The sequence below is a fragment of the Sus scrofa genome, chromosome 9 (genome assembly GCF_054392235.1).
Source record: "Sus scrofa isolate SSC_HxYL_T2T_F1_AM1 chromosome 9, Sscrofa_HxYL_maternal_Yorkshire_Landrace_v2.0, whole genome shotgun sequence".
NCBI classification, from domain to species: domain Eukaryota; kingdom Metazoa; phylum Chordata; class Mammalia; order Artiodactyla; family Suidae; genus Sus; species Sus scrofa.
This window is the reverse complement of record NC_139391.1, coordinates 131,302,028-131,325,492: the sequence shown is the minus strand read 5'-3', so window position 1 is coordinate 131,325,492 and position 23,465 is coordinate 131,302,028. Positions and strand designations below refer to the sequence as shown.

Below are 23,465 nucleotides of genomic sequence, written 5' to 3'. Positions count from 1 at the left end.
GATTTATTATTGTGTTACCTTTACAAGGCAGCCTCTTACCTCCTCTCTCAGGAGAAAGTCTCCGAAGGGATGTTTATTATTTTCTGTTCTAGGGTCAGTCAGCCTTCAGGGGTATAATGACAAAAACGTCTTTACTCTATACATTAATGGTAAAATATAGACTCTTAAAGATTTCAATGAGCTTAAAATAATTACTACTCATGTCACTTCTCTGCTCTAGATACAGAAAACCTAGGAAATAAGAAATGTAAAGCCTTTAATCATAGGTTAATTGAGAACAGACTATTAGTTATATCATAAGTGCTAAATTAAAAACTTTATTGTTTTCTATTACTTCACCATTTTCCATGCATTTTAGTCAAGGTCCATACCTTATCAAAACTGTCTTAATGGCTTATGATGAAAAAAAAAAAGACAAAAGGGTTTTAACTTTCTCTTAGAAATAGCATCTTTGTGACAAAATTCAAGCTAATTTTTTTTAAGCCACAGTTGAAAAAAATCAACAACCTGCTAGAAGATTATGCCAAAAAGGAAAGAGCCAGTATCCCTAAAAAAAGAGAAGGTCCCAGGATCCATCATTCCTCAGACAAAAAGAATGATATCAATTGCACTATGTGCAAAAAATGTTAATATTTCTCATGGTAAGATCATCTACACAAAACATCAAGGCATAATTAATAAGTCTTTCCTCTCCTCATGCAAAGAAAATGGTATATATTTATGAGGCTATATTCTACAATACTTTCGAAGGTAGGAGTTGACTCTTGCAAGATCTGAGTTAGAAGCTCGGCTCTGACACTTAACTGGGTGGCCTTGGACAAGTCATTTACTCAAGTGTTGGTTTCTGAAGAACTAATGTAAAATGCTTTAACATAGAGTACAGCACAATGTTAGCTATTATTCTAATTATTTATTTACTTTCTAACTTTATTTTTTTTTAATTTTTAAATTTTTTATTTTTTGCTTTTTACGGCCATACCTGCGGCCTATGGAAGTTCCCAAGCTAGGGGCTAATCGGAGCTACAGCTGCTGGCCTACACCACAGGCGCAGCAACTTGGGATCCAAGCTGCGTCTGCAACCTACACCACAGCTCACAGCATCGCCAGATCCTTAACCCACTGAGCAGGGCTGGGGATTGACCACGTCCTCATGGATACTAGTCCGGTTCGGCTCCCCCTAGCCACAACAGGCACTCCCATTTTATTTATTTAACAGGAATATTTAATATTTTTTAAAGTACCTTTTAACACACATATCCCAGGTGGGTAGTTAACTTTTAATAAGGGACAAATCAGAATTTTGCTTAGTTAGATGTTAGAACTCCAATGAGGGACACCTAAACAGCGTTCTAGAGAAGGACTCACGAGGCAGGTTATAACATGACCCAGCCCATTGCTGGCAGCATGGTCTTCATTGGGGGCCACCTCCTCCTCAAGCGAAACCTCTTGTGAGAAGCGCCTTTTCATTGAGAAGCTGGTTTCTCACCGGTTTATGATTTGGTTTTCACCCACTAGAGTAAGAAGTGCGGTTATGTGACCCAGAGTAACTCGTCCAAAATGGCTTAGAAATCCAAACGCTAGCAGAATTTGTCTCAGATAATTTTATCTAGCATGTTGATAATTCCAGGGTCATGCAGTTTTCTCTGGGCAGAAAATGGAGGTGATGGGGCAGAGGAAATATTCAAAATAACACACTCACATGCAGAAAAATACGTGACACGCGAGGTTGAAAATATTTACTATCTGTCCCTTTATGGAAAAAAAAAAAAATTGCCAACCTCTGATAAAGACTCTAAACACTAAACTGAGAAATACTGCCTTAAAGATTTCAAACTATAAGCAATAAAATAAAAACCCTGATTTCTGCACAGCTAATAATGTGACCATATTTTTTTAGTCATGGTCCTGGAACATTGAATAGGAAAGAACATTTGCCTTCTCGCATCTATTTGCCTGAACTGTTTATATTTATAGATGAAATCATTCAAAATTAAACAGTTGGTTTATCTGGTGACCCTGAGTTGTCATTCAGGTCGAATCTTTTTATCATCTGTCCTGTCACTGGGGCTGGAACTCGGAACATGAACAGGAACTTTCCCGAAGCCAACAGCCCTCTGGGTCATACAGCATGAGGGTCATCGCCCAGCCGCAAAAACACCCCCAAGCCAGGAAAACAACTCAAAAGCTCTGAAAACCAAGTTTTTCCATGCTTTTGACGTCAAACTCATTTTTGTGGAAAAACCTGAATGCAACTGATATGGGCTGTTTGTTGTCTGAACCTACCCAATGTGAGTATTCATACTTCTCTGTGCGGAAGCACTGACATGGTTGGTCAGGTCTGCCTGCATTTGCGGAGTATGTAATGAAAAGTAAGCACATTCTACTTTCTAAAACCTGGGGTGAAAAGTTTGAATCCTGAACCCAGCTGGTCTAAAAGGGTTTTCGATGAAGAAATGTGAACACCCTTCCATTTGATTACGACGACAGCAAAAGGGGGGCTGTGTTCAGGGAAGTACCACAACTTTGAAATCCACAAAATTCTTTTCCCACATTGCTCCCACAGAATACGCCCCTCTGATGTTTCAGTGTTGGCAAACAGTACAAGCCGAACACGTGTCCCACTAAACACGTAAATACATTCACTGGTGGTTTTCTCTTTTAAGGACTGTGCACACAGGAGTAATGTCAGGGTTACAGACACTGTGAATACAAACATGAGGACTCTTAAAGTGACACACACACTATTTCCGCTCCACTGTTACCACTCCCAATTTCAATGAATTTAAGTAAAAAAAAAAAAATCACTTTTCAACTCCTACTATGTGCCAGGCAATAAGGTGGATACCTTAATGAACAGAATAGACATCTTCTTTTGTAAGAAAACAATGAGATCTGAAAGTGGAGATACAAGACGTATTACTGACTCATTCACTTATTCAACAAAGCAATTTACTGAGCACCTACCACGAACCAAGCACTACTGCAGGTGCTGGGAATATAGCACCTACATAGGGAATCCTTATCATCAAAAAGCTGACCTCCTAGTGGAGAAAGATAGACACTAAGCAAAATAAATAAGCCAAATGAATTAATAAAAAAGCAGAAGAGAAAATAGGGAGTGCCAGAGCCAGGGATGTAATTCTTTTTTTCTTTTTATGGCCCCACCCATGGCACATGGAAGTTCCCAGGCTAGGGGTTGAATCAGAGTTGCAGCCGCTGGCCTACACCTCTGTCACAGCCATAGCAATGCTGGATCCAAACTGCATCTGCGACTTATGCTGCAGCTTGCGGCAGTGCAGGATACTTAAGCCACTGAGCAAGGCCGGGGATCAAACTCACATCCTCCACGGACACTAGTAGGGTTCTTAACCCACTGAGCTACAACAGTAACTCTGAGGATGCAACTTTAAATAAGGCGATCAGAGAAGGTCTCACTGACAAAGGTGTCCCGTGAGAAAACTGGTGGGAATGACAGTGCCATGCAAATATTGCAGGTGGGAGGTGTTGCAGGTACAGAAAACAGCGAGCACAAAGGCCCTGAGGTAGGCGGGAAGCTGGCCAACCTGGAAGAATCACCAGGTGGTTGGAGCAGAGGGAATGCTGCGGGGCGGTTCAGGAATTAAACGGATGGTGGCAACATGACTGAAATTGAGCACATGGTTGGGGAATATAACATTTAGATTTTCATTTGTTGCCTGGGAGCCATCACAGTGGCAAGATTCAGTTTAGACCGCATGATGAGGCTTAGATGCTGAGATCTGGAAATGGTCAGTATTGACAGATAAAAATTTTTAACGATTTCATGCTAATTCATTCCATCACATGCTGCAATCATTTTATGTAATATTTGGGGGCAAAAATAGACTAAATACTTGGGGACGCATTTATACTAAAAATTTTCCTATGATTGTTTGGAATTCACATTTAATTTGGCATTCTGTCTTTTATCTGGCAATTCTAATCAGTAGTCAAGTGCCCTGAGAACAGAGGCAGATACACCAGTTAGGACACAATGACAACAATCTAGGCAAGAGGTAAAATTAGTGTTTCACAAGTGATTCCTTGCTTGACTAGGACAAATGCAAATTTTAAACTATAAAAGTGAATCAATTAACTTGGATTAGTTAGAGGCACATTAATGTTCTGTAGGGGTCCTCTTCCCTCAGGGTCAGGATGTAAAGCTGTGTGGCTTAGATTCTGGAGGGGCCCTGTCATCTGCTGTGACTCAGCTGGGAGCTGCAGTATCTCACAGAACACTTACCTCTGGAGAGGGAGTTAAGAGCTGACACCCTGCTGGGCTGTCCTAAAGGGACTTCTCCGTGGGAGGGAAGTTCTGTGTGCATCTTCCCTTCAACAGAACTTGTTTACTGTGCGGAACTTGACATGAAAATGAAAAGTGAAAGGCACTATTGTTGACACAGCTTTCCTTTAGAAACTGTTTTGTAAACCACACACATTTTTCAATACAGACTCATGCCTTGAGTAATCTGGCTTTAAGAATAAGCTGATGAAAAAAAAACAAAATAAATGTAAATCCAACATATCAAAATTATTTCAAAATACATATTTTCTGCTTTTAGGCAGCTGCACTCTAACCACTCTAAAGTTTCACATATTATACACCATAAACTGAATTCCTCATGCATGATCTATCTTCAGCAAACATGGAAGACTCCACTGTCCTGGGGCATGACTCCAGAGGGCTCAGTTGTATACACACAAACACATTCTCAAAGTGGACTGGCAGATCCCACACTGACAGTTTGCTTGGTTTTTTGCAGATTCAAGTTTCATGATCAGATAAGTCTATAGTGGCAGAGGAATTTTTAAAAATCTGTTAAAGAGATGTGTCATAGAATGATGACTACATCTGTCATTTAACCATAGGACGGTCTCAGCACCCAGACTTGAACGTAACTTCAGTGAGGGCAGCAATCTTTGTCTGTGCTCTGCATGCCAGTGCAGCTCGCAAACAGGGGGCAAGGTGAAGAATCCATGGCAACAAATCCTTATGCTCAAGGGGATGCTGAAATCCTCCAAAGCTTTTCATTTCTAAGCCTGTTCAAGAGCAGCTCAGTAACCAAAGGCAGACACTTCAATACTTTCATTCACTCAATAAACATCTGTTGAGGACCAATAAAATGCCAGGTACTATGTTGGGCTCTGTGCTTCAATAACAGAAAAGCCATTCAGTTATAAACTGGAAGAACTACTTGTTTTTCCTTTAAAAAGTTCCCTTTAAAAAGGTGACTCTATGTACTCCAATGTTCATTGCAGCACTATTTACAATAGCCAAGACATGGAAACAACCTAAATGTCCATCGACAGAGGAGTGGATCCAGAAGATGTGGTACATACAATACACAATGGAATATTACTCAGCCATCAAAAAGAATGAAATACCAGCATTTTTAGCAACATGGATGGACCTAGAAACTATCACTCTAAGTGAAGTCAGCCATACAATGAGATACCAACATCAAATGCTTTCACTGACATGTGGAATCTGAAAAAAGGACAGACGGAACTTCTTTGCAGAACAGATGCTGACTCACAGACATTGAAAAACTTATGGTCTCCGGAGGAGATAGTTTGAGGGGTGGGGGGATGTGTTTGGGCTGTGGGATGGAAATCCTGTGAAATCAGATTGTTATGATCATTATACAACTACAGATGTGATAAATTCATCTGAGTAATAAAAAAATGAAAAATAAAATAAAATAAATAAAATAAAAAGGTGACCCTAGGAGTTCCCGTCATGGCTCAGTGGTTAACGAATCCGACTAGGAACCATGAAGTTTCGGGTTCGATCCCTGGCCTTGTTCAGTGGGTTGGGGATCCAGTATTGCCATGAGCTGTGGTGTACATTGCAGATGTGGCTCGAATCCCGCAATGCTGTGGCTCTGGCATTAGGCCGGCGGCTACAGCTCTGATTCGACCCCTAGCCTGGGAACCTCCATATGCCACGAGAGCAGCCCAAGAAATGGCAAAAAGACAAAAAAAAAAAAAAAAAAAAAACAAAAAACAAAACAAAAAAAAAAAAAGGTGACCCTAGATGCTATTATTTAAAAAAAAAAAAAAAAGTATACCAAAAGCTACTGAATTGCATACTTTATTTTTTTATTTTTTGGCTGTGCCCATAGTACAAAGAAGTCCTGGGGCAGGGGACTGAACCTGAACCACAGCAGTGACAATGCCGAAGCCTTAACTGCTAGACCACCAGGGAACTCTCCGAATTGCACATTCTCAAAAGACTAAGCCTATGTGACTTATGTCTCAATATTTAAAAAGTGGGAAAAAAATAAACTATTAAAAGTTTAAAAAGTGGGAAATTTGAGTATAATTAGATGCTATTCCTATTATATCCAACAGGATAGAGGCAGTAAAACTCATTTTTAATTAGTAAAAAACTACAAATTGTCAAGCTAGCCTACATTATCAAAAAATAAGCAATATAGTTTTTAAAATTTAAAAATGAAAAATGAGTGTCTAGGAGTTCCCATTGAGGCTCTGTGGAAATGAACCTGAATAGTACCCATGAGGATGTGGGTTCAATCCCTGACCTCGCTCAGTGGGTTAAGGATCCAGTGTTGCCATGAGCTGTGGTGTCAGTAACATGCAGCTCAGATCTTGCATTGCTATGGCTGTGGTGTAGGCCAGCAGCTACAGCTCTGATTCAACCCCTAGCCTGGGAACCTCCATATACCACAGGTTCGGCCCTAAAAAGCAAAAAAAAAAAAAAAAAAATCAGTATCTACTTTTAAAGTAAAAACTGATTTGTTACTACTCGGAATAAATAAATAAAATGACTGATATAAGAGAAAAGAAAAGCAAAAGGTAGGGAGATTCTCTGAAATGAAGAGTTTTTCTAGATTCTTGGCCAGTTTTTTTTTTTCTTTTTTCTTTTTGGCTACACTTGAGGCATATGGAAGTTCCCAGGCTAGGAACTGAATCCAAGTCACGGGTGTGACCTACACAATAGCTTCGGCAACACTGGATCCTTAACCTGTGCCTCCTCAGTGACCTGAGCCACTCTAGTTGAATTCTTAACTCACCATGCCACAGCAGGACCTCACCCAGCTATTTTTAAAAGGAACTAATTTTCTTAATACTTGGAATAATTGGTAGAGAGTCTGTATTTTTTCTTCAATAAAAGCTATTTAAGGGAGTTCCCGTCGTGGCGCAGTGGTTAACGAATCCGACTAGGAACCATGAGGTTGCGGGTTCAGTTCCTGTGTTTGCTCCGTGGGTTAACGATCCAGCGTTGCCGTGAGCTGTGGTGTAGGTTGCAGACGCGGCTCGGATCCTGTGTTGCTGTGGCTCTGGCGTAGGCCAGAGACTACAGCTCCGATTAGACCCCTAGCCTGGGAACCTCCATATGCCGCGGGAGCGGCCCAAGAAATAGCAAAAAGACAAAGAAAAATAAAATAAAATAAAAAAATAAAAGCTATTTAAGAGCTGTTGAAAAAAAGAAACATAAAATAAAACAAAAGGAGGAGTTCCTGTCGTGGCTCAGCAGAAAAGAATTTGACTAGGAACCATGAAGTTTCGGGTTCCATCCCTGGCCTCCCTCAGTGGGTTAAGGATCCGGTGTTGCCGTGAGCTGTGGTGTAGGTTGCGGATGCAGCTCAGATACCGCATTGCTGTGGCTCTGGTGTAGGCCAGCAGCTGTAGCTCCGATTAGACCCCTAGCCTGGGAACCTCCATATGACATGGGTGCAGCCCCAAAAAGACAAAAGACAAATAAATAAATAAATAGCTGTTGAAAGTTTTATCCTACTTTGTAAATTCCAAAAAAGACATTAAAAAATTGTTCTATGAATTAACAAGTCATTGTTTCATTAATTACCATATCTAATTAATATATTATGAAGATATCTCTAAGTAAATCAAACTGCTTCATGAGATTATCTAAAGTCCAAATGGAGTATCAAAGAAAAAAATCATTTATGATACTTGTTAAAAGATAGTAAGGAAGATTTTTTATTTAAGGGGGGCTATGACAATGGGGGTTTTTGAGTAGGGAAGATAGATTGGCGCCAAACACAGGGGAATGCCGAGTGGGGGGGTGGGGGGGGCCATGAATGGAAAGATAAAAAGAAACATGAAGATTCTGGCTCACCTGACCTAACAGGAATCTTGCTGCAGGCAGGCCAAGGGGATCAGATGTCACCCAGGGGCTGGCGGAAGATGAGGACTTTGATGAGAAATGGTCTATAAAAGCTAAGGGTTCCTTTCTTCCTTTATTATTATTTTTTTTCTTTTTATGGCTGCACATGCAGCATATGGAAGTTTCTGGACCAGGGGTCAAACCAGAGCTGCAGCTGCCGACCTACACCACAGACACAGCCACACCAGATCCAAGCCCCAACTACAATCGATGCCAGCAGCTTGCAGCAATGCCGGATCCTTAATCCACTGGGCTAGGCCAGGGATTGAACCTGTATCCCCATGGATACTATGACGGGTTCTTAAAAGCCATGGAGCCACAATGGGAACTCCGGGGTTTCCTTTTTAAAATCTTCCTCTTAATTCACCTACTCAGCTGACCAAGTCTTATGCAACTAAGAACACCTTTGTGGTAGGGGGGGATAAACTAAGCTAATTTAGGCATTAAGAGGATCTCGGTCTAATTCCTGAGTCTTCTGCTACGGAGCTTTGGATGGCATAGTTAATTACCTGCGATAAGGTCTTCAGGAAGACAAACTTAGGTAGCTACACTGGCTGGTGCACTGCAAATACTCATCAAACTTGCAGCCAAAGTTAAGGAGAGCAATCAGACCTAGCAATTGGGGTATATAAGGGGGGTTGAGGTGGTGGTCTTCAAACTGGGGTGCCCATAACTTAACCGAAGAATACACACATGAAAATGTTGGAGGGGTTCATAGACAGGGATTGTTTTAACAGAATCAGTGTTCAAATCCTGAACTCTCATAACACTGGTGTACGGAAGAGAACACTCCAGGGGTCTGTGGTTCATTCCCCCACCCCATACCCTCTTTCCCAAACAAAGGCCCTACAACCACTTTACAGAAGAAAGTGAAGGCAAAGCCCCACTGGGCATATAACCTTTGTGTGTTTGCTCCAGGGGTAAATACCGCAGGGCCACAAACCTAGGGACCATGAGGGAGTGGAGATTTCCTGCAGAGATGTGTGGAGAGAGAGAGAAGAGACAGATTCCACAAGGCTCCACGCCTTCTCTCTCTCAACTTAATCTCCACTTGAATTAAGGAATGACGTTGTACACACGTGCATTTAACCACATTTATCTGCAATAAAGAGAATAAAAATGCAGTCAGTTTTCTCCTGACCAAAAAAAAAAAAAGAAAAAGAGTCTACTTTGGCCAGATATTTTTTTCTCCAACTTTATGAGCAATGCCTGATCTGCAAGAGGCAAACTTTTTTTTTTTTTTTGTCTCTTTAGGGCCACACCCACAGCATTTGGAGGTCCCTAGGTCAGGGGTCGAATCAGAGCTGTACCTGCTGGCCTGAGCCTTGTCTTCGACCAACACCACTGCTCACGGCAATGCTGGATCCTTAACCCACTAAGCAAGGCCAGGGATCAAACCTGTGTCCTCATGGATGCTAGTCAGATTCATTTCTGCTGAGCCATGGCAGGAACTCCTGCATGAGGCAAACTGCAAGGTTTTGAGGGAAAGTATTTAGGGCAGGAAGATGATATAAAATTGATTCTTTGTACATGTTCAGATGTTGACCTGATGTATAGAGATACAGAGTTTTACAAAACGTCTCACAGAGCTTTCCAGAGAAGGAAGTTTCAAGACCACTGGTCTAAGGCACTTAATCCAAGGAAAGAAGTTCTGTGCCAGTCTGTACACATGCCTAAACAAAGGGCTTCTGAAGGAAAAGGTGATTGTGAAGGCAGCTGAATTGTTCTCAGTCTGATCCTCAGGAACTTTTGTCTGTCCCTAGAGAAAAGACACCTGCAGCAGTGCTGGGAATGATTAATATGTGGCTACATTACCCAGACCTCTGTGGGGAAGAGCTCAAAGCAGCACTGTTGGAAGGTGGACGGGGACACAGGGAAGGGTGAGGTACCATCCTCATGACAGCACCCACCTCAAGAGCCATGGGGCCCTGGGACTATCTGAAACCACAAGGTAGCCAGAGAGACTACAGAAATTCCAGACCACTTGTGTCAAGAACCGGGGAGACTTCCTGCAGTAGTTGGGTGGGCCTGGGGTGGGGGGGTTCCCTCGATTTCATCCAGCTCAGGGGACCATCATTTCACTGCTGTTCCTGTGAGTGCATTGGCTGTGGTCTGGAGAAACTAGGGAATTCTTTAGATAAGGCATCTAGAATTTTTTAAATACCTAGAATTTATGAAATATGAAATCCCTTTCTTCACCGCTTCCACCTTTAGCCTTCCTCTCTTCCTATTTATTTATCTTATTTATTTATTTATTTATTTTTTGCTTTTTAGGGCCACGGCATATGGAGGTTCCCAGGCTAGGGGTATAATCAGAGCTACATCTGCCGGCCTCTACCACAGTCACAGCCACGCAGGATCTGGGCTGCGCCTGTGACCTACACCACAGCTCATGGAAATGCTGGATCCTTAGCCCACTGAGCAAGGCCAGGGATCGAACCCACAACCTCATGGTTCCTAGTCAGGTTCATTTCCGATGCGCCACGACCGGAACTCCCTCTCTTCTCGTTTAAAAACATGAGGATATTGAGGTCCAGGGAAGTTGAATTGTCAAAGTGTCTGAGGCAGTGGCTGCTCAAACTGGGAAAGGAACACAGAACTTTCCATTTCTGTCTTTGTCTAATCTGTACTCAGCTCTTCTAATTTCGAGTCCAGAATTTTGGCCACAGACTAGACACCACTGGAAATAAACTGTCTCAAAAGGGCATAACTTTCTTTATATTTTCCTCTAGTTGTTTCTTCATGTCATTTGGCTAAGAAGCAGAACTGGCCCAGGCTTGGACAGGAAGCTAGGCGTGAAGTTGTAAGTGGCCCTGACTCACCAGGTGCGTCACCCCACTTGGGTGGCAGCTCATCTGCCAACAGGATAAGTCCTCCCCCACCCCCCGCACCAAGGAAACGTGGGCCGGGATCTGTCTGGGCTGCATAATCAACAAGGACATATTACTATTTTCCCTTTTTGTTCCCAGTCAAGTATCACTCTCTTGGACAGGGTCACCCACTGCAAGGACTGGGGGATCCCCGTGGGCAACAGAGGCCCCATTTGCTAAAGGAAAGAAAATTCCCCAGTCTTTATATTGAATTTCATTAAGGAGTTACAGTCCTGCTTGGCAAAACAGAGCAATGAACATGAACTTAAAGTACTCACAGAAAAGACCAATGATATCGTCACCAACAGAAATTCCCATACAGACACTACACGAAATTTGAAGACTTACACTTCACGTGTTGAATGAGGTCTGTAAACTTCCTGGTCAAGGACCCCTTTCTATGGGGTTCATTGTACTGCATGTCTGCAAAGCTCACATGTCCAACCCAAATCAACGTAAGACGGTTCTCTGGGATGCCAGCTTCTTCCAGAACTACTGAGTTATGTACATTCTGAGTGACATGACAAGAACTTCTGAATCATTTTGAAATAACCTAGATTTCTCAGATAGTTGTTTCTCACTCAGTCCTGCTCACCAGCACCCTTTATGACCTAAAAAGTCCAGGTATGTCCCTTTACAAAGTCCAGGATTGACTTAAAAGGGGGATGACAAATGAAGGATGGGGCACTTCATTCTCTCTTTCCCCCCACACAAGACAAACACTGCCCATCCGTCGCCACACTTGTTCCAATGCACGGAGACTCTCAACTTTGCAACCTGATACTTCAAGCAACAGTGTGACCAACTGGGGTTGACGTCTAAATTAAAGTCTATTTGCAATTCGGGGATTAGATTAGATCTCTGGAAAAGCTAACTATTTTTGAGAGGTTTTTTTGAACATCCCAAGTCTTCTGCCTGGCAACCTGATGTCACATTGCCAAGGGTAATGTTCTTTAGATGACTCTAAAATTCCATCCCTTTGTGTTTAAATTACACATTAGAATTCTAATTCCCATTCTGAGTTTTGAATGGCATCAGGAAATAGCTTTATGTGGAGGGGTAAGGTATGGCTTATCTACTCCCTATTTTCTTTTAATTATTTGAAATGCATATATCTTTAGGCATTCTCCTGTGGTTCATGGTTAAGGATATGGGGGTGTCACTGCAGTAGCTTGGGTCATTTCTGTGGTGTGGGTTCAATTGTTGGCCTGGGATCTTCCACAATACACAGGCAAGGCCAAAAAAAAAAAAAAAAAAAAAAAGGAAATGAGTATACCTTTAGTTTTCCAAATTATCTACTATATTGGCCCTTCAGTTTGATTTGAGATTAAGGCCAACACATACATTCAGATTTTATTTGACTATATAACCTCAAAAGACTCGAAAAAAAGTGGTCATTGCCTAGTTATTATTATTGATAGACTTGGTGGAGAACTATAAGATCACTCACTTGTAACAGATAAACACTCTAGAAGAGTAATTTCAAGTCTTAAATACTTTTAGGATTTCAGAACCTAAGGGAAAATTGTTAGAGTTGGTAAAAGAATCTAATGTACCTGGTTCAGTATTTGGCCAAATACACTGCTTAGAAGAGAAGATTATAGGGGTCTGGTGATCACTTAAGTTTGGAAACCTTGAATCCAATGTCCCACTCAAAGTGTCACGAGGCACGTAGCATGTTAAAAGTTGTAAAAGTCCTACAGTAAATAGACAGGCCCATCCAGCATGCCCAGGCCAAACTTTTGGAGAGCACTGAGGTTGGGTTTTCTGTTCAAAGAACATCTATCAGCATCTCTTCTAAAGAACACACTTTAGGAAATCTCAGCATAGCTAACTTTATTGCCTCAACCAGACACATGATTTATTGATTTATTTATTTGGTTTTTTTCTTAGGACTGCACCTACAGCATATGGAAGTTCCCAGGGCCGGGGTCAAATCGGAACTGCAGCTGCTGGCCTACACCACAGCCACAGCAACACCAGATCTGAGCTGCGTCTGCAACCTACACCACAGCTCATGGCAATGCTGGATTCTTACCCTATTGATCAAGGCCAGGAATCGAGCCCACGTCCTCACGGATCCTGGTTGGATTCATTATCACTGAGCCACAACAGAACTCCAGACACATGATTTAAAATGACCGTGTTTTATAAACCATTTTCAGGTCTTCACAACCTCTGTCTAATCATCCACAGGGTCAAGTTCCTTTTTTTTTTTTTTTTTCCCTGTCTTTTTAGGGCCACACCTATAGCATATGGAAGTTCTCAGGCTACAGGTTGAATCGGAGTGGTAGCTACCAGCCTACGCCACAGTCACAGCAAAGTGGGGTCTGAGCCACATTTTCGACCTACACCACAGCTCACGGAAATGCTGAATCCTTAAGCCACTGATCAAGGCCTGGGATCGAACCTGTATCGTCATGGATACTAGTCGGGTTTGTTACCACTGAGCCACAATGGGAACTCCTCAAGTTCTTTGTTTAATCAAATGCTCTCTTGCAATGACTCAATCCTTTCATCTCAGATTTTTCCCTCTTATTTTCTTTCTTGTGGATATGGGGAGTGCACTAGCCTTCTCCTTTAGGAAAATCCTCCACAAAGTTTTTTTTTTAATCAAAATATGGTCATGTTTCTCCCTAGATTGACAGCCTCAGTCACTTCCCATTGCTTTGAAGACAACTACAAACTCTAAAGAATGAGTGAGTCACCTGATTCCCTGCCCACCCTCATTTCTTCTGCCGCCCAGTCCTCTCGCATCTTACTCCCTCTCCATCATAACCTACCTTGGAATCCTCAGACACACTGCTTTTATTTTGCATATGCTTTCTATCCATGAGGAAAACTCATACCCTTCAAGTCTCAGGTCAACCTGCACCTCCTCTGGACGTTTCTCTGACTGTCACCATCAAAGGCTCATCTGCTCATCTTCCAGACTCCCAGAGTGCGTGGAACCTCCCTCACTCCTTCAACATAATTACCATCATTGTAGTTGTTTATTTTCTGTCTCCCAATCTATAGGATGAAAGTTTACCATAGTGCCTGGTATACTACAAGTGCATAATTAAAGTGTGTTTAATGAATTAATTTATAAACAAGCACCCATAAGAATTTGAGACCAGCTTTTCTTTTTCAGTAAAGAACCACTGGGTCTTATTTTACCGATCCTACCCCCTAATCTTTTCCTGTTTTTCTTAGGAATCTCTCTAATGTCTCCACATCCCTATCAGAAGGAGGAACCCAAAACTAGACCCCATGCAGTATTTTATGTTAGCTGGAGCTCAAAGTTCTTCCTTTCGGGTGAATAAATTTTTGATCTTTCTTCCCACAAACATTTTCTTTTCAGCATAAAAACAGGAAATCAAAGTTAGAACTTTGATGGGTATAGAAAATCACACCCTGATTTTATCACACCCTGAATTATGGCTAAAATCTGAAATTATCAATAATTTGATTAGCAGTAATTAGCTAATAATAAATTTGCAATAATTTCAGATTTCTTCCAGAAAATTAATTTTCCCAACAGTAACAATGCTAACAATTCTCAAATATGTAAATTACATGGATGGGGTTATACATTATTTTATAAATTTCTTTATTAGAGGAATATGTCTCAGGCACAAGGGAGAACAATTATTTTGAATGTTAAAGGACCTTAGGTTCCCTGAAGGATTTTAGTATCTTTGGAGTTAGGTATATAACTCATATTTGAATATAAAAGATTAATAACCTAAAGATATTTGTATACTTTATCTAAAGACCAACTAATGAAAATGATGATTAAAAAGAATATAAACCTACTATGTTGGATTAAGATGGGGAAATGAATTTTAAAAAATTTTCTTCAGCCATATGCAGAACAATAAAATTCAGAATTGCAAACACAACTACACATCCAAACATGACATTAGTGAATATTCAAAACAACTATTAACAATATTTCTTCTCTTGTGCTCAGTGGCCAGAATACCATAGTAGGACATTAATAAGTCCTTCCAATTATCAGCACGCGCTGGAAAAAGTCCACCTTGAGAAAATATACCAGGAACATAGCAACTCTGATGACAACACACAGGCAACAATTTAAATCAAGAAATGGCATGGCAACAGCCAGGACTGTTGGGCGTCAGATGATGAAAAGCCAAGCCACCTGGCTTAAGGAGAAATAAAAGGAAATTGACTCATACAAAAAGTCTAGGCATTTGATATTGACTTTAGCATGGCTGGTTGAAGCAACAATAACACTGTATGACCAGTTCTGGATCACTGTTGAACTGTGCTAATGCCTAGAATCCATTCTGAATCCATGGAGCCATCTGTCATCTCACAATGGGAACCTCAAATTCAGATGTTCTCTTCGTGACAATGAGAACACACTAGATTGTGAGAGGGCTCTTATTTAGGTCACATTGAAGGAACTTATCATCTCTGTATTTGAGCTGAAGTCCCAAAACTGAGAATAATAAGAGACAACCACTCCCCTGTCCCATGCACTAAAGACAGTGCCTGACGCATTCACAGCAGACTCAGTAAAAGAAAAGAGATCAGTCCAGTATCTATGAGATGCTCACCTCCAGCTGCTGCAGGACCAGGTCAAATTGTGAAAAGTGGTTGCAGAAAGTAAAGGAGCACAGGAATTCAAAGGAGGATATTTTGGCTTTTCTTCCTCCTCTTCTCACACAGAGAAAAGTATGCGACCTCCCAACCTACTTCAGAAAGATGGGAGGTACCAGCAGGAGGGGAGACAGGCGCCCTGCTTCCCAGCACAGGTGTGATGTATCAGACAGTGAGACAAGAAGCATAAAGCGAAGTAAGGAAGTGATGGGTCTGAGCGTGTGTCACTTGAGAGAGAGCAGCCAGAGAAGCCTCACTGGAAGAGGACATCTGACCAGAGGCCTAAAAGTAAGGAGCAAGCCGTGCAGACAGAGGGAAGCAGAGAAACAGGAAACCAAGGACCCTTAGCGGAAACATATTTAACATGTTCTGGGATGGAAATGAGGCCCGTGGGACCGGAGGGAAGTGAGCAAGGGAGCACACGGCAAGAATAAAGGGTAGAGATTAGAAATGGGCAGAAATTACCCTCTATCCCACACGTAGGGAGGAAAGGCAGGGTGGGAAGAAAAATCACACCCCCTCATGCCCACTGTGGGTGCCTGAGCCTTGGATCAGGCCTGGGCTGGGGGTAGGGGAGAACAACGGAAATGAGATGTGAGATTAGATTAATTAGATGTAAGGTTTTGATTTAGACCGAACCGTATTTGTCTATTATAATACCTGAAAGTAAGCCTTAAATACCCTGAAGTGACTAAAAAGCTAAGGTATCTATTGGAAGAGTTATCAATAGGGCAGGAATGAGAGAATCCAGGTTTGCTCCCTCCTGGCACCCCACAGAGTTTACCCCCACTCAATAAACTGATGACTTTATCTTAAAGAATAAAAACAATCCCTGTGAACGCACTGTATATAGCACAATGTTTTATACATTTTTATGTGTAAACTGGGGAAACATTTGCAGTCAACCATCAAGTAAGATAATAAGCCATTTGGGAGAATAAAAATAATATAGCATTAGATCAATGGTCAGATACAAGAAAGCTGAGGTAGGGCCTAACTTTCTAAATTGTCTATTGCAAAACTTGCATGTGGCCTCCTAACCTTTAATCAGAGTCACCTAGAAAGGACTTCTTGTGAACTTGTTAGATAGGGTCAATAGGCAAACAGTCTATAACACAGAAAGGATGTTTGCTGCTTGCTAGGTTCAAATGTCCAATATGGGTTCCAGGAAGTACAAACAGCTGCAGTACTGTAAGATGAAATAAACTGAATAGAAACAGAATAACACACAGGAGGAACATTTTGTAAATGACGGAAGTCCCTAAACTGGCTGTTTCTCCTTCCAGTTTTGGCTTAAACAAGATGAAATTTTGTTATCCTTTCACAGAGAGGAAGTCCGGGGCTTGGCAGACCAGAGCAGGATGGCAGCTCAAAGCCCATTAGAAGCTAGACTCTTCCTGCGGCGTACCGCTCTAGTCATCCGTGGGCTGTCACCTCATGATCCAAAATGGCTACTTGACTTCAACCCATCACATCTTCATCCCAGCCAGCAGGAATAAAAAGGGCAGAAGGGTATTCCTCTTTCCTCTGAAAACCACGTTTATGGAGTCCTCACATCATATTTCAGGTTTCCATAACTAGCTGCAAGGAAGACTAGGAGCTATGGCCTTTAGTGATGTGTGTCTAAGGAGGAAAAGGAGAATGGATGGACAACACAGGCAGCCGGCCTCGCCTTGCTTCTCTTAGAGACTTGTTCATGGAGTTAGGTTGAAGCTGTTTATCAAGACGAGTTACTCCATTTTTTAGGTCGGCCTGCCAAACCGGTGTATTTACAGCTTTATTTACTGGTTATGTTGTGCTTCTGATTATACTTAATGGCTAATAATACCAAAGACAAAAGTTCAGTTACAGAACCTATCAGTATCTTCTGTGTTCACCCTTTCCCTAGATGAATTAGCTGTGCCAGCTGATTCATTTGTAGCCTATGGAAACTAGTAATAAATCGATTCAGTACACATGTACTGAAAGGCGGGGTGTGTTGGTGGAGCAGGGGTGGGCTTCAGATCAGACTCCCCTGGATTGAACTGGCTCCAACATTCAAGAAACGTCACTTCAGGCAAGCTTTCCAACGTCTCTAAGTTGCCATTTCCTAATCCATAAGATAAGAATGATAATAAATCCTCTTGAGGCTGTTATGAGAAGTGAATAGCAAGAGAGGAAACTATATGCCCATATTACACTCAAGCTTGCTCTTCCGTAATTCCCTCCTGGCTCCCAGAGCACCTGCTATGTGCCCAGCACCATGCTTGGCATTATGGCTGTAAAAACATGGAGAAGACAGGCAGGATGCTTTCAATGTAATGGAGGAGCTCAACAAACCTAGAAACAGGCTCTCCAGAGAAGGATAGGCTTTTCATATGTGCAACATTAGAATAATGAGACCTGCAGTTCCCGCTGTGGTACAGTGGGTTAAGAATCCAACTGCAGAAGCTTGAGTCACTGCAGAGGTGCAGGTTTGATCCCAGGCCCAGTGCAGTGGGTTAAAGCATCCAGCATTGCCGCAGCTGTGGCATAGGTTGCAGCTGCTGCTTGAGTTCAATCCCTGTCCCAACAACTTCCACATGCCCTAGTTGTGACTATAAAAAATAAATAAATAATAATGAGACCTCCTCAAAATGTGGCAACATTACCATCCAAAAAAATGAAACGACTCGATTTGCTAAGAATTCATGGGCTCTGCTTGCTGTTTGGTGACTAATGCTGACATGTGGGCCATGACATGTAGGCAAACAGGGTCGCATCAAAGCCTTGGGATGGCCCTGCTGATATAGTTTTCCGAAAAGTGACAGAGAAGTACCTACACGGTATTTTCTTGACTACGAACTGTGTGAACATCATGTATTATTTTAGGTTGGAATTTGACAGCTAAAACAAGTTGATCCCATCACATTACAAAAATTCAAGCAAAAGTCACTTCCTGTCTTGTACATCTTTGTGTCTTCAAAGCTCAAGGCAATACTAATGATGCATGTTCACCCCCTTCTTTGTGCACTGTAGTGATGTGTTTTGAGGCGCTCTACATGCCTGGTCCAGGGTGGGTACTGGGGATGTGATGATGAACTGGGCAGCATCTGTCTTCCCAAAGCGTAGCATACAGACGGGGTGCAGACAAGTGAAACTTTCGTTACTGTGTGATTAACACTACAAAGAGGGAGATGTCCCAGGGCACTCTGTGAGTTTATAGGAGGGAGAGCAGCCCAGCCTCTGCCCATCAGGAAAGGCTGCCTAGAAGAAGTGAGTTCTATGCTAAGGTTTGGAGGATGAGTAGACATTAACCAGGTGAAGGGTGTTTCAGACAATGTGAAGGGCACAGAGGGCACGGGATGTTAATGAAGGGAAGGGTTCAGTGGCTGAAAAGGAACATGAAGGATGAGATTTGCTATGGCCAGATCTTGGATCTTGGCATGGATGCACACAGAGAAGAACCTTGAGACTCACTTGTTTCATGAGGCTTCTGCTCATTTTCTAGAAAATGTGAAACAAAGAAAGAGGATTCATTTTATTATGGCAAAAAAAAATTTACGTAGAAAATCTGAGAAACAGCTACATAATGACACTTTTCTACTTGCAGGAAACACAGGAAACCGTATTTAGGATGAATGTATACACACATCCTAAGAAACTTTTTCAATTCATTACAAGAAAACTAACCTTTTAATAGCTTGGGTTTCCTTCCTTCCTTCCTTGCTTCCTTCCTTTTCTCCTTCTTTCTTTCCTTTGTTCTTGCTTTCCTTTGTTCTTTCTGGTCATGCCAGCATCATGGGGAAATTCCCAAGCCAGGGATCAAACCTGTGCTATAGTAGTGACCTGAGCCACATCAGTGATAATGCCAAATTCTTCACCTGATGTGCCACCTAGGAATTCCTGTATCACTTTAAAAATAACAAATTAAAGCAATGACTATGATTCTGTGCTGTCTTTAACAATTTAAAAAATCTGTATTTAACCTGCTTCTCTGATATAGACCTTCAAAGAAGTTCAGACTAATTATAAGGTGTGACTGTCTATATTACTACCCCTCTGGGTAAAAATTCATCACATTTCATAAACCTAACAAGACCAATAAGAATTGATGCAATTCTAAGAGAATGCCCAGAAATTTCTATATAATGGCACTGTGGTCAATAAATGAAGCTAATTTCTTAGTAGGCACGCTAGTACCTCTAAAAAATGCATGTGTAATTAAAGAATTTTTCTCCTTCATTTATATTTAACATGCAAATTGGATTGCTCCAGATACAGTAAAAACAATAAAAATTTTATGATTTTGCAGACTTTGAATCATTTAAGACACTATGATAAGTTATTGAAGAGAGAAATTTAAAAATTGACAAACCCCCACAATAGCAAAGAAAATGTTTGTACTTTGCAGAGAAAAAAAGTCCTTCCCAAACTTTCTATGCAACTGACATAAAATCATTTCCAAAAGTTCAATTAATCTATTTTTTTTAGAAGACACACACACACACAAAATCATGTGCCTAAACACTAGGTTGTGTTACAGTTAGATGCAAAATGAACCATGGTCGTTATCCCCAAAGAGCTAAGCACAAAGCAAAATAGGGTGCCCTCTCGCTTCCCATAACAGCGTAGGTTTTCAGGCTCCCACCACTCATGGATAGAATCGAACATTCCTTGAATCCAGACCACCAGGAACCTAGGTGAAGGGAAAACAGAGTGGAGAATCCTATACCCCCTTTTCAGCATGATGGAGACCTCTGAGAAAGAGGGGGGAAACTAGGCAAGGTGATCCGATGTCCTTGTTCTGTCACTTGAGGTACCTGAACTCCCTCTGGTACACAATATGCCCCAAGAGTCCATATTGCCCTAGTCTGCTATCCCTCCAGCTTTCTTTACCACTTATCTTCTCTATTTGGAAACATCAGTTTGACAGAGAGAGGCACAAGAGGCATCTGTGGTTTTGACATGCATTCATACATTTCTCAATGTCTGCAGGTGGAGGAATAAATCCCTTAAGAGCCCAGGTGGCTGCTATGATGCAAATCACTTCTCTCTTAACTCTGAAAGTATGAAAGAACCCCAAGGTAAATTAAGTAACAAATTTTACAAGTGATGTGCCAGGTTTCTGGGAGATGAAAGAGAAGTTATGTATGTCAGGGTAATTGGAGGAAGCCTATCAATCAATCAATCAATCAAAAATCAATCAATGTATGTTTGCTCATCACCCATCATGTGCCACGTATAGAATTCTGTGAGCCAAGTACTCTTGTTCCCATTCTGCAGATGAGAAAACAGAGTCACCAAGAAGATGAGATTTTCCTTAAATAGTTAAGTAACAAAGCTAAGATTTGGACCTAGGACTTCAAGGCCAGCACTCTTTCTGTTGCTATGATCCCCCTTCTTGGCAGTGGCAAAGTGCTGATTGTACCTTGGAAGGATTGGTGGGAGCAAGGTACTGAGAGAGAGAAATTGTGAGAGGAAGGGTATCTCAGGCACGGGGACCTTTAAGGGTACTGGCAGAATACATTGCCACCACAGCTTTTCTTTCACATTTTTCCTCTCTAGTAAGACATTAGAGAAGAGATGATTGGGAAAGAAAACATTTCACTTGATGATTCTGTTCCCCAGGGTACCAATTTTGGAGAAGCATGAGATTACTCTCGGGGTAGGAATAGGAACTCTTATATAACACCCTTACGACTTTCTATCTTTAGTGGTTTAGAAAGCCCAGTTCACAAGAATCTTGTAAAATTCCATCATTTTCTCATTGTACCGCACTCTGGTCTCCTCCAGACCGTAGAAAACATTATAAAAGAAGGGAAAGTTGATGCTACAACCCCACTGCTCCCTCCTTTCTGTTTTTTTTCTTGACTTCAAATGCTAAGTGATCAGTTTACACCAGCAACAGTTTGCTGGCTAGTCTAGTTGAACTGTATTGTGTAACTTTTATCCATTAGGTGTCAAGTTTTAGATGCAAACACAACAAAAGATCTCTTTCTGGATTGAACTGTACAGCTTGTGTTATATGTTACCAAGCTTTTGTTTATACATTGGATTTTAATATTTATGTTAAAAACAGCTCAGTATGAAGACTGCTTATTATATGCCTTGCTTAGTCTCAGCAATCAAGCTGATAATTTTTTAAGGCTTTTTAGGTGAAGGCTTTTAGAAAATTTACAATTGTTAGCCACACAGTCCAAAGAGGTAGCAGGCTTAGAGGCTATATTATGTCACAAGTCACAGGATGTACGTTTGAATGACAAGAAGCTTTAATTCCTAAAAAATTGTTGAAAGGGAAAGAAACTATTAGATGATACTGGTTGTTGGAAAAGGAGGCTAGAGTTGTTCTCAAAATTTTAGAAAACTAGCAAAACGTCATGAATATAATGATCGGCTTGGATAATACAATAACCAGTAAGGATAATGCAGTACCAAAGTATTCTGATTTTATAATCCTGGATTAAAATATATATCTATATCTGATCAGCTTGCCTGTCCCGATGCAAAGTTTTTACAGAAGTCTTACCAGGAAAATGGAAGCTTCTTTATAGAAGGGAATATTTAAAATAACTTCTTAGGGAGGCATCAATCTCTCAATTTGTTATACATTGAAACACATAACAATTCCCAATGACCTATTTCAATGGAAGTTTTATGATTTTTCTCTGTGCTTCTCATGACTTTTATGACACTGCCATTTTCTTATTTCTGCTCTTAAGGCATTTTATTAATGTACCCTAAAAATATTTTCTTTTTCTTTTTAGGTCTTCACATGAAGCATATGGAGGTTCCCAGGCTAGGGGTAGAATTGGGTGGGGGGGGGGGAAGTGGAGGTGGGGGAGGGTGCGGTGGAGTCAGGGCCTTACAGACTCCCTTGACCTTATATTTTAGAAGTACAAATTGTGAGACAAGAAATTCCTATTGTTTAAGCCACTCAGTTTGTGATACTTTGTTACAGCAGCCCTAAACATGAATACATAAAGAGTAAAATACAAGCCAGAGTTTAGGACTGGGACAATATCTGAAGGAGGATCAGAAAGGAAAATGCAAAGACTAAAGGTTGGCACCAATTCCTAATACATCTTTCTCAGTGCCTAACGTAGAAAAGGAATTGATAGTTTTTATTTTTATTAAGCATTGTCCAAATACAGCTTGTCTAATTAAAATACTGAGTGAAGTATTATACTTTGTTACTTTACCAGGTTGAAATTGCCCAGGATGTTCCATTGTCAAATTTTCATCTGGATTATATAGTAATTGAATAGATGGATTTAAATCTGGAGTTACCTGCAAGACAAATAGAATGTATTATGTCCTTACTTATAGAAAAAGTAATATGCAAATGTGAAATTCCATACAAGGGAAAAATGTCTTGACTGATCACGCTGTAGCTTTAAGAAAGTGTTGACTGTGTCAGGTCACAAAGGTACTATTTAGAGTACAGCACGTGGGACCACGTGTCCAGCAGGCCACAAAGTCATGTGCCTACCTGAAGTGGGCAGTTCATACTTTCTCTCTGGAAGGATGACGCCCATGTTATTAAAAGAACTTAAAAGGTATGCACTCTAATAGTTCCATTTGCAATAAAAGTAAACACTGCTATCAGTTATCAGAAGACAAAAACAAGAGTTCAATGGCAAATGTCAGTCTTTTTCTCCTTAAGGAAGATATAAGATCATAACAGTAGACATGGTAAATCCTGTTGCCTCTCTCGATGGAACTGGAAGCAAAACCAAACACAAATCTCCTTGTCTCAATATTTTACAATAAAAAGTTGTAGAGCTTCAGGCAGGTAAAGGGCCCCAACATTTTTCCTGCTCCCGTAAGCACACGTTCCTTATCATTTCTAAAGA

At 41.1% G+C, this 23,465-nt stretch overlaps 1 protein-coding gene and 1 long non-coding RNA gene across 2 annotated transcripts in view; one reads left to right on the top strand and one right to left on the bottom strand.

Moving 5' to 3' along the window:
* LOC110262257 (uncharacterized) overlaps positions 1 to 23,465 on the bottom strand; it is a 118,491-nt gene that overhangs the window by 92,758 nt on the left and 2,268 nt on the right. The window contains exon 4 of the mRNA XM_084978264.1: positions 22,812 to 22,899. Coding sequence (XP_084834390.1) covers positions 22,812 to 22,899 — 88 coding nt within the window. The remainder of the gene's footprint in view (positions 1 to 22,811; positions 22,900 to 23,465) is intronic.
* On the top strand, positions 12,055 to 17,501 carry LOC146400190 (uncharacterized). Its single transcript, XR_014816517.1, has 3 exons — positions 12,055 to 12,104; positions 14,996 to 15,939; positions 16,979 to 17,501. It is a non-coding gene; the product is annotated as an uncharacterized LOC146400190 (long non-coding RNA).